This window comes from Eimeria acervulina, genomic scaffold (assembly GCF_000499425.1).
Source record: "Eimeria acervulina Houghton genomic scaffold, Eah_scaff58, whole genome shotgun sequence".
NCBI lineage: Eukaryota > Apicomplexa > Conoidasida > Eucoccidiorida > Eimeriidae > Eimeria > Eimeria acervulina.
The window spans coordinates 5,001-16,164 of NW_013547262.1; the positions used below are offsets into that span (position 1 = coordinate 5,001).

An 11,164-nucleotide genomic window follows, 5' to 3' on the forward strand; every position below is an offset into this window, starting at 1 on the left:
GTTCTTAAGGGTTGGGGAGGTGGCTCATCAGCCGACTCCCCTGATACCCTAAACCCTAAACCCTAAACCCTACAATCTAACCGTTGCCTGTCTTCTGCATCTTCAGCATAAAGGGTTTTAATAGTTCTTCCGTCGCTGCTTTTAATTGCAAAACCGAACAAAACGCTCCCAGGCTTGTTGGTGGTGCGGAGCCCACGGGGCGTTGGACTTCCTGTTCACAAACCCTAAACCCTAAACCGTAAACCCTAAACACTTCGGGTCGAACCCAAACGTGAGACCGCATTGAGCGTCTAAAGGAGCGGACCCTGAGGTCCATAGACACTCAGATCTGTATTCAGAGCTCGATTAGGGTTTAGGGTTTAGGGTTTAGGGTTTAGGTGTTATTAGAGAGACACTGACTAAGCGCAGAAGCCACACAATCTCGCAGAAGGATTGTGCTGGTAGAGCTGTCATGGGTAGGCGACCGAAAAGCTGAAGAAAGCAAACCCTAAACCCTAAACCCTAAACCCTAAACCCTAAACCCTTCAAAATGAAGCTCTCGTCGCCGTTGTTGTTTTGGTTCTAGGCTTGCATCACGGGCTCGTAGATACGGGTGTATATCCACAGGGCTAGGGGTAAGAGTTTAGAGCCTAGGGTTTAGGGTTTGGAGTCCTTAGAATACAGGGTTTAGGGTTTAGGGTTTAGGGTTTAGGGTTTACAGTAGAGGACGCGCTCTTTGAGCACAAAATATCTTTTTGTCCAAAGGTTGAAGTGGCGGCCCTCTGCAAGAAACACACCGAGGGTTTAGGGTTTAGGGTTTAGGGCTTAGAGTTAAGGGTTTAGCATCTAGTGTTTAGGTTGAGGGATTAGGGTTTAGAGTTTAGGGTTAGGGTTTAGGGTTTAGGAACGAAGGTTTACGTTTCCACAGCCAACCCGAACAAGGGGAGCAGCTTGAAAGAATAGAAGCAGCTGCAGCAGCTGAAGAGGAAGCAGCTGCAGCAGCTGCAGCAGCAGCAGCAGCAGCAGCAGGAGCAGCAGATGCTCTGCTGCCGGTGTTGCTGCAAAGTGCTGGAGGGGAACTGCTGGTGGAGCAGCTTCTCTCGTTGCCGCTGCCGAAGTTGCTGTTGGCAGAGGGGCCTCCAATGCTGCTGCTGCTGCTGCTGCTACTGCTGCTGCTGCTGCTGCTGATGCTGATACTGCTGCTCGGAGAGAGACAGCCTTTTACACTGAAACCCGGCGAGGCGGAGCGGGAGTCCCCTGTTGTTGCTGGTGTTGCAGCTGCTGCTGCTGCTGCTAATGTTGTTGTTGCTGTTGCTGTTGCTGTTGATGCTGCTGTTGGTCTCTTTTGTGCAGAAGACGGGTGCAGCAGCTGCTGCCCCCGTACTGTAGCCGCCACCCCACAGGGGACATCGGCGTTGGCTCTGCTGCTGCTGCTGCTGCTGCTGCTACTGCTGCTGCTGCCATTGCTGCTGCTGCGGCTCACACTGCGACTCTCTCCGCCGCTTCTGCCGCCTGTGGACGGTAAAGCAGCAGGAGATGCAGCACCAGAAGAAGGAGAAAGGGGGCTCTGTAGAGGCAGCGGAAGCAGTAACACAGCAGCAGCAGCCGCAGCACCAGAGGATGAAGCAGCAGCACCAGCAGCGGCAGCAGCAGCAGATGCAGCGGCACCGCAACAAGGTTGCTACTTCTATTCCGTGTGAGCCGCTTTCTCTTACCCGTGCATTTTTGCTGCTGCTGCTGCTGCCGCTGCTGCCAGGCCTAGGCGAAACACCACCGGCGTCTTCCGCTGAGGATAGCAGTAGGAACGGCAGCAGCAGCAGCATCAGCAAATGCAGCAGCAGCAGCAGCAGCCGCAGGGCTACATCCGCACATCTCTAGTATTATCTTCTTTGTTAACGAGGAAGCAGCAGCAAGCAGAGGTATCAGGTTGCAGAAGCAGCAGCAGATGCAGCAGCAGCGACCAGCAGTATCTGGCAGCATGCAGCAACTGTATCAGCGAGCAGCAGCATCAAGCAGCAAAAGCAGCAGCAAACGACCAGAAAGCAGCAGCAGCGTGCAGCAGAAGCAGCAGCAAGCAGCAGCATAGGCCCCCAGAACCCCCTTCGAGCGCCAGAAGAGAGACACAGGCCGCAGCAGCGGGCAGTAGCAGGCAACAGCAATCAGCAGCAGCAGCAGCAGCCTCAGCAGGAGCAGTAGCAGCAGCAGGCGTAGCAACAGCAAGCATAGCAGCAGCAGGCGTAGCAGCAGCGGGCGACTGTCGTACAGGGTGTTGGAGAAGAAACCGTAGGACTGCCCCCCAGGCCCTTGTAGTGCGCCAGCAGCGGACGAAAGGCATGATTGTCAAACAGCTGCAGCAGCTGCAGCAACAGCAACAGCAACAGCAGCAGCAGCAGCAGCAAGCAACAGCAGCAGCGGCAGTAGTAGAGAACCTCCCCTTCCTCAAATATAGAAACACACTGATGAACGGGGCCCCCATAGGAGCTGCGTGAGGCAAGTTAGCAGCAGCAGCAGCAGCAGCAGTGGCAGCAGCAGCAACAGCAGCAGCAGCAGCAGCAGCAGGGACGGAGCAGGAAAAGCAAACTGTCTCCTAGACGCACTGTTGTTAACTCCGGCACAGAGGAAGAGACTCGCACAAAGTCGTCAAACGTGAGGCCGTGCTTTGCTGCTGTTGCTTCTGAAGCACAAGCAGCATCAGCAGCAGATGCTGCTGCTGCTGCTGCTGCAGCTGCTGCTGCTGCTGGTGATGGTGGTGCTGTCTTCCTATTAAGAGAATGTCTAGGACTCAGAAGACTCCTTACAAAGACATCGCTCCGTCGACGGCGCTGCCTCAAGGCAACTGGCTGCTGCTGTTGTTGCTGCTGCTGCTGCTCCTGCTGCTGCTGCCCCTGCTGCTCCTGCTGCTCCTGCTGCTGCTGCTGCTGCTGGCGTTGGAATTCTTCTTTGGCTGCGAAGACGAGGTCTACGATCTGCTGCACTCTCTCTCTTTTCTCTGCGTCGGTCATTTTTACTGGAGGCGCTGCAGCAGCAAAGCTGCATTCACCCGTGGGGGGAGATGCACATACACCTGAGGGTGAAGGACTGCTGCTGCCTATACACCTGGGAGAAGTAGCAGGAGCTGCTAGCCACAAATGCGCAGGCAAATTGTACAGCAATGCGAATAACTCCGGCCTCTCAATAAACCCGTTCCCGTCTAAGTCGTACCTGAAAACGCAGCAGGAACAGCAGCAGCAGCACAAGCAGCAGCAGAAAACGCAGCAGCAACAGCACCAGTGAGGACGGCAAGCCAGGGCAGAAAGCGCTGGCAGCAGCAGGAGAAACGCCAGGCGCAGCAGCATGCAAACCCTCCCTCTGCATCAGCCGCTGCTGCAGCTAGCTGCAACAGCAACAGCAGCAGCAACAGCGGCAGCAGCAGCACCACCCGGCAGGACCTTAGTGTCTATGCCTGTACGATTATTAGCTGTATCGGGCTGTCTAGTCAACTCGGCATCCACGATAGCTAGCTAAGTAGATAGCTAGCCACTCAGCTAGCTAGCTAGATGGATAGAAAGTTGGCTGGCTAGCTAGCAACGCAGATAGCGGGCAAAATGGAGAGAGAGGTATCTAGCTAGGTAGGCGGTTAGCTAGCTAGCTAGTTCTGCACCCCTTCAACCCGGTAGCTATCTATCTATCTATCTATCTATCTATCAAGCTAGCTATCTGTCTACCTAGCTCCTATCTACCTAGCTATCTATCTATATAGCTAGCTATCTATATAGCTAGCTAGCTAGCTAGCTAGCTGGGTAGGTGTTGTGCATGTGTATCTTACAAGTTGAATAGGAATTTCATTTGTGTGTCTGCATCGGGTGCATAGGCCTTTTGAAGGCCTCTAAGGAATTCATCGAAGGAGATTTTATTATCTCTGTTTGCATCAAACAATTCAAACAATCTCTCTCCTAACAACCCGGGGGCATTAGAAAGAAAACCCAGCAAAGTCGACCGGTCAACCCAACCCAGCGACCAAAGCCTGCAGACCCCCCCCTCTGTTTCTCTCGCCAGCTCTCTGCAGCAGCAAACACAAACTATTTATAAATTTATATGCACGCCTTATCCTGCTCCTCTTCCTGCTGGTGGTGGTGGTGGTGCTGCTGCTGCTGCTGGTGCTGGTGGTGCTGCTGCTAGTGTTGCTGGTGCTGTTGCTGCTGATGGTGTTGGTGCTGGTGCTGATGGTGCTGCTGCTGCTGCTGATGGTGTTGCTGCTGACGGTGTTGGTGCTTCTGATGCTGCTGTTGCTGCTGCTGCTGCTGCTGTTGCTGCTGCTGGTGGTCTCCTTACTTGAAAATTGCCTTCATTTGAGCCCGCATATCTTTAAGACGCTTCTTCTCCACAGTCGATTGCCTTCGCAACGGCTGCCTCTCACAGTCCTGCTGCTGCTGCTGCTGCTGCTGTTGCTGTTGCTGCTGCTCCTGCTGCTGCTGCTGCTGCTCCTGCCGCTGCTGCTGCTCCTGGTCTTGCTGCTGTTCCTGGTGTTGCTGCTGCTCCTGCTGCTGTGTCTGCTCCTGCTGCTGCTTCTGGTCCTGCTGCTGTTGCTGTTCCTGCTGCTGCTCCTGCTGTTGCTGTTGCTGCTGTTGCTGTTGCTGCTGTTGCTGTTGCTGCTGTTGCTGTTGCTGCTGTTGCTGTTGCTGTTGCTGCTGCCGCTGTTGCTGTTGCTGCTGTTGCTGCTGTTGCTGTTGCTGTTGCTGTTGCTGTTGTTGCTGTTGCTGTTGTTGTTGTTGGTGCTGCTGCTGTTGCTGCTGCTGTTGCTGTTGCTGCTGTTGATGCTGCTGTTGCTGTTGCTGTTGTTGCTGCTGCTCCGCCTGCCGCTGCTCATTTTGTTGCTGCTGTTCCTTCTGTTGCTGCTCCTGCTGTTGCTGGTGTTCTTGCGGTTGCTGCTGCTCTTGTGGATGCTGCTGTTGAGGCTCTTGTTGTTGTGATTGGACTTCTTGCTGCAGCTGTCGCTGCTGCTGCTGCTTCTGCTGCTGTTCTACCTTTTCAGCAGAGCAGCGGCTTTGCTGCTCATCCGATCTTCTTGCTTGCGGCTGGTGCAAGATTGAGCTGCTGCTGCTGCTGCTGTTTTTGTTGCTTTTGCTGCTGCTATTGCTGCTGTTGTTGCCTCTGTTAGTGTTGCTGCAGTTGTTTCTGCTGCTGTTGCTGCCAATGCTGCTGCTGCTTCTGCCGCTGTTGCATTGCTCCGCTTGCACCAGCCTGCTGCCTTTCTTCTGTTTTGTTTCTGTTGCTGCTTGTGGTGAGGTTTCATCGTATACAGGCAAATACTTGTCTAAAAGGATGACGAAAGGGCTGCGGTCTTCTTCTTCTGCATGTCGAGTCAGAAGACGAACAGCATTCACCGAAGACTTTTCTGAGCTGGGGCCAGGGGGGCCCCGTGGGGCCCCTGGGGCCCCCGTGTACCCTGAGCCCCGTGGGGCCCCTGGGGGCCCTGTGGACTCTGGGGCCCCTGGAGCTCCTGAGGCCCCTGGGGGCCCTGGGGCTCCTGGGGCCCCTAAGGGCCCTGGGGCCCCTATGAACCCTGAGGCCCGTGGGGCCCCTGGGGGCCCTGTGGGACCTGTGGATCCTGGGGCCCCTGCTTCTCCGGGGCCCCCAGGGGCCCCCGGGGCACCAGGGGCCCCCAAGGGGGCCCCTAGAGGTAAGCATGCGCATTCTCCAAAAGGCGGGAGGCTTCCGCCCTTGGAGCTCCTGGTAATGCGCCTGGCAGATGCAGATATTTCCATAATTATGCAGAAATAGGGGGCAGGGGCCTCTCTGACAGCAGCAGCAGCAGCAGCAGCAGACGAAGAATCAGCAGCAGCGGCAGCAGTAGCGCCTGGTGGGGGGTACCCCCTTTAAGCCGTTTCCTCGCTAGCAGGGGAGCAAGAAAAATAGCAGTAGAAGAACAAGAGTATTTGAATCTGCCGCTTCCAGTTGCGAAGATGAATTACCTTCGCTCTGTTTTCTTTTGGAGGAAGAGAAGAGGGGCTCTTCAGTCGCACCACACGAGTTGAAGGCTTTATTTGTGCAGCGACGCCGGTAAACAAACACTTGCCCCTGGGGTTTTGTAAGGCAATGAGAAACGAATAATAGAGAGGGGCAATGAAAGAACAACCAGAAGAAGAGGGGGGGCTGCTGTGCTACAAGTCGGGGGTCTCGGTCTCGCGCCCGAGAGCCTGTGGAAGGGGAAGGCGGCCAGCATTACAGAAGCAAAAGGGGGAGAAAAGAGTTTAAAAGATCAAATGAAAGAAAATAAAATGCAAATTAATGTACAGGGCCTGCACATTGACGTCCGATGCAGTCGCACGCATTCATAGACCCCAGTGGTCCTGGCACCGGACCGGGTGGCTGGTGCCACCTTTATAGTCGCTGAGAAGCAAAAGTATATGAACTACCGGAACTAAATTTCAACGTTTTTATTGAAATTTGTGCGTTTTTCCAGTTTTGTCTCCCCATTTATCTCTAAAAACACCCACCCCAAAACCACCTGCGTGGGGCCCCCCGACCTGATCGGTGAGGACGTGGCGGCACTCCACTGTATGTCTTTTGCCCCTTTCCGCTGCACATTGTTCGTAGCTGCACTTGAATGAATTAAAATTCTAAGTGTGTGCAATAGAACCGAGTAAATGACGCGAAAACCAGCCGGAGAGATGGAGCACTCGTGCCGCCGCTCCGGGTGGAGCGCCGCTGGACACGCCAGTACCTGTTGTGCTCCATGAGTGCACTTCAAGCTTCTTCTTCTCTTCTAGCAATTCTTAAACTGGGTTATAGAAATGTTTTCTTATTTACTTCTTTAAATGCTGCACACCCTACTTTTACGCGTTTGTTCTGTACGCGAGCGACGGCATGATATTCATAACCCTGCGAGCGGACCTGTAGTAAGCAGCCGGACTTCGCTGCTGCTACGTATGTCACCTAGGTGGTTCAACCTGGTGCACACTGAACACCTATTAGCTAGACCCAGCTAATCTCTGCTAATCCGCTTAAATAAGCAAATAATCACCCCCAAAACATATTCCAGTTCATAGTCTACAAAAAGGAAATCCAAGAATAACAGATCTGGCCCTTGAGTCTGCTGTGAGTCAGGCTCTCAGCCGCACCGTCAGATGCCCAGCCAGCCCCAAGCCGGTGTGGCTGCCGAGCATTCTACACTTAGTTATCCTAAATTCCCCTCAAAATCATTAACATTTATGCATATTGGTGTTATATATGTTCTCTTTCAACGACGCCTGACCAATGAAGGTTCCACTGGAGCTGCATTGTAGCGCCTGTACACTACAGGATCAATGCGCTGGTCAACCGGGAGACGAAAATCTTTATCAGGTGTACGCGCGTGAGAAGAATTAAAAGAATTAAGCAAATGGATAAATTGAATTAGTTAATAATAATGAATGAAATATCAGCTTCTCCTCCTAAGCCTCAGCTCAATAGGTGGGCCTGGCGTGGGTTAGTTTGTCTTCGCTGCGCCCGCACGTAAAGCGCACACGAAGTGAAATATTTAAAGACGGATTTTCAAAAAAGCATCAAATACTCGGCTTTTGTTATTTCTAGTTTTATTTCTTTTGCTTCCCCGCCTGTTGCTGCTACCGTTGCAGCAGCAGCAGCAGCAATGTGCGTGTAGAAGCACCTGCAGTGTAGCTCGCCGACAACCACGGTATCGGTCTCTTTCCGTTGATTCTTTCCTCTCGCTTTTATTGCTTCGGACTGGTGCATGCACTTCAGAGCTCCTTTTTGAGTAGGCCTTTGTTTCTCGCCTTAAGCTTCTTTGTGTCTTCCGGGCCGCCACGGTTGGGTGGAGCCGCCGGTGCCGGTTTTCGTTTGCTGCGTTGGGGGCCCCCAACGTTCTCACTATTTGGGCTCCCCGGTGATGCTGAAGAGGAGACGGCATCTCCTCTATGAGTATATTGCACATAGGTCGTGAGAGAACTGCTATCGGAGGGCATCTCAGGAGTGCCAGGGAATGCGTGGATTTCCGTTTTATCACTTGGGCGCTTCGCCTTGATTCGTTGTTGCAGCGGCGTGCATTGTTGCTGCTGGCAACCTTTGCTGCTGCTGCTGCTACTGCGATTTGCTGCTGCTGGAGCAGCTGAGCTAGAGGGTCTCAGAGCTGCAGAGGCAAAGGGGGCCGCTCTTGGCCCGCCTTTCTGTAGGGATAAGTGCAAAGAGAAGCCCGTGTTGCCTGTCGATTCATTTGATTTCCGCTTTCGTTTCTGCCCCTCTCCTCCCTCCCGCTGCTGCTGCTGTTGCTGCACTTGACCTGCTCGCGTGTTTGTAGAATCCTCTGGCTTAATCCGAAGCGGAGCTGAGGGGCAACAAAGGGAAGGCTCTAACGTGTTTTCTTGCCCTTGGTTGTTGTCTACACTTGCAGCAGTAGACGCTGTTTCAGAAACTGGCGGCGGCTCATCGTTTGTGATATGTCTGAGGGGCTTTAAACTTGTGTTTGTTCTGGTTGTTGAGCACATGGCTTCTTCGTTGGTGTTGGTGTTTGCAGAGATCAGAGGTAATGCTGTTTCCTCTCTTGCGGGGGGGCGAAAGGTAGAATCAGCTGCCGCTGTGGAATCCGCCGGTGCAGCGTCTGCACGGCTGCTCTTTCGTTTCGTTAGAGTTCTTGAGTCGAGTTGATTTTTCTGTAGGTCGGACGTTTCCCTCAATTCATTCTGAATGATATTAATGATGATTTTTGTTCGAATGTGAACATTTAGCAACAAAAAGATGCAGCTTACCAACAGAGGCTGCCAAGACGACCCGTACTCCCGGCCCTCAAGCCGTTCTTTCCCTTGTTCTTTTTCCGTTTCATTTTCGGATTTTGTCACTCGTAGGCGAGTTGATCTGTTCGTGCGTGGATCAGTGGGAGGGAGGTGCGCTTAAAAGGCTATTCATGAACAAGCAGGCACAGGCGCACCGTCGGATTACAGCGTTGGACAGCTGCGCGAAAACCCGGTTAAATTCCTGAACAACCCAGCTAATAATGGTTCTTCATCTGTATTTTCAATACAATTAATGCTTTACCAAATCCGTAAACCCTGGTGCTGACGTGGCTGACGAAAAACCTGCACGAGGCGTTTCAGTTCTCGTTTCGAATAGAGGAATTCATGAACGCTGCGAAAAACGTACAAACTGCGACCTTCAACAGCAGCTGTCCTTCTATTTTAAGGTTCTGGACACCAAACGAAACACCATATCATGAATTAAATCTCTTCAAGAACGGTTTTTAGCAGCGCATTACCGCAGCAACTTTCGTCAGTCGCGCCTCGCTCGGTTCTTCATCAGCTGTTGCAAGTTCCATATTTTTGGAAAGCAGAAAGCAGAAGTCCTCTCCTTACCGGCAGCAAAGAAAGCTGCGAGCCACGCGGCAATAGGGAAGAGGGCCTGAAATCGTTTTGCGTCCAATCTGAATATGCATGAATAAACGAACAGCGCATTCTCACCAAGTCCGACTCGCACACGAGGTCTCCCACGAGGTGAACTTCGAAGAAGTTAACGACGCTGGAAGGCAAAAGAAAGCAAATAATAAAACGAAAGTAAGCAAAGACTAGAGCAGAAAAAAGCGGAGAATAAAGCCGCAAAAGGCAAAGAATAAAGCAGAAGAAATCGAAAAATAAACAGAGAATGAGCTATAAGCCGCCTGTCTGCATTCTTTTCCTGAGCCGATCAGAACGCACTGAGGGCAGAACACCGAACGAATTTGTTTGGTGGCCTCCAGCGTCGCTTCAAAGTCTGCACGAGAGCCTCCCTGCCTGGCCGCTGTGCATGCATGTAGACCAGCTGGAGATAAGGGAGAAAGAGAGAAAAAAGAGTCCGTCTTTTCTACGTACACAAGTGATTCGCAGTAGCGGAGGCGCACTGATCAGGCGACAGGCTGCCCGCGTGCCGCCTGCACCAATCTTGTAGTCGCAGTCGGCCTGCTCTGTAGCTTTTGTTCTGGTGGCTGAAAGAAAGTTATAAGGCTCTCGTGTACTCCCCTGCATGAATGCGTGCGCCTGCAGCGAAAAAACCAGGAGGCTCACCTGCACACCAGCAAGAGAATGTTCGTCATGAGATTTGTCCGCGTCTTCTTTGCAGCTTCCATGGGAAAAGCAGCAGCAGCAGCAGCAGCAACAGCACTGCGCCTCTTCATATCCCCTTCCTCCGCCTCTTGTGACCCCTCCTCAGCTGCATGCCAATTCCGTTTAGCTGGGGGATATTTCTCAGTTGCTGTTTCGCTCTTGCTAAGGGGTTTTGCTTCGGCCTTCGAGCATAACAACGCTTGCTCTTTAGGGGCACCTTGCTGTGCTGCGTTGCTGCTTCCGGCACCTCCCTCACCTACGTCTTTATGCATTGTGGAAATTCTGTGATACGCGCTGTTGGTATTAAGCAAAGTATTGAACTTACTGCTGTCTGCTGCCGCACCAGCAGCTGTTGCAGCAGGACAACCCGCGCTGCATGCATCCCCTGTGCTGCTGCTGCTGCTGCTGCTGCTGCTGCTGAAGGGTTCTGTCGTTCGGCGTTTCGCTGAGGCGCCCAGAAGAGATTCGATTGCGTCTGCTACGCGCACGAGTTGAGCGATCTCTTTCGTCTGAGAGTCCCGCCCTGCTGCTGCTGCTCCAAGGGAGTTGCCGAGCTCCCCTGAGCAGCAGCGGGTCTTCTGGCAGCACGATTGTGCGGCGCATGCAGTGCTGTTGCTGCAACTGGACGCACGTGCGTTACCGGTTTGCAGGGTAGGATCTGAGCTGCGAAGTGATGTGCGCAGCAGAGGCAGAGCAACGCCTCGCGTGCTGCTTCCTTGCAGCAACCCGTTGCTGCCGTGGTGGTGCTGCTGCTGCTGCTGCGGGTCTGTCAAATGCCAGCCAGGCCCGGCCGCGTACACTGCAGCAGCAGGCAGCTCAGGCCCGTGGCGCGTTGCTTGCCACATCATTGAAGCGCATGCAGCTTCGTAGTCGTTTGAATACTCTGGAGCCCCTGCTAGGTAGGCCTCAGTAGCAGCATAAGAACTCGTCACCTGCTGAGCAGCTGCGCTGTGCTGCTGCTGCGGTTGGGGGTCTGCAGCAGCCTCGTGGCGCAAACCGAAATGCGGCAATACGGGAGCGATTGGGTACTGCGTCGCTGCTGCTGCTGCAGTTGCTGTTGCTGTGCCGGCGGGTGGCTGCCACGTTGATGCACCGGCTGCGTGGGGGAGCTGTTGCATATCAAAATGCATGCACTGCTG

General features: G+C 53.4%; 2 protein-coding genes across 2 annotated transcripts in view; both read right to left on the reverse strand.

Moving 5' to 3' along the window:
- EAH_00010980 (CAM Kinase, RAD family, putative) overlaps positions 1-5,723 on the reverse strand; it is a gene marked incomplete at both ends in the record, with an annotated part of 8,265 nt that extends 2,542 nt beyond the window's left edge. Inside the window, 6 exons of the mRNA XM_013391709.1 lie at positions 82-211; positions 400-471; positions 898-1,546; positions 1,695-1,765; positions 2,561-3,180; positions 4,291-5,723. Coding sequence (XP_013247163.1) covers positions 82-211; positions 400-471; positions 898-1,546; positions 1,695-1,765; positions 2,561-3,180; positions 4,291-5,723 — 2,975 coding nt within the window. The remainder of the gene's footprint in view (positions 1-81; positions 212-399; positions 472-897; positions 1,547-1,694; positions 1,766-2,560; positions 3,181-4,290) is intronic.
- A 1,974-nt stretch (positions 5,724-7,697) lies between these two features.
- On the reverse strand, positions 7,698-11,143 carry EAH_00010990 (hypothetical protein, conserved; the record flags this gene model as incomplete). The annotated part of the gene is made up of 6 exons (XM_013391710.1): positions 7,698-8,281; positions 9,094-9,136; positions 9,408-9,465; positions 9,642-9,716; positions 9,987-10,584; positions 10,666-11,143. The coding sequence occupies 6 exons, from the start codon at positions 11,141-11,143 to the stop codon at positions 7,698-7,700; spliced, it is 1,836 nt and encodes a 611-aa protein (XP_013247164.1).
- Positions 11,144-11,164: the final 21 nt, after the last annotated feature.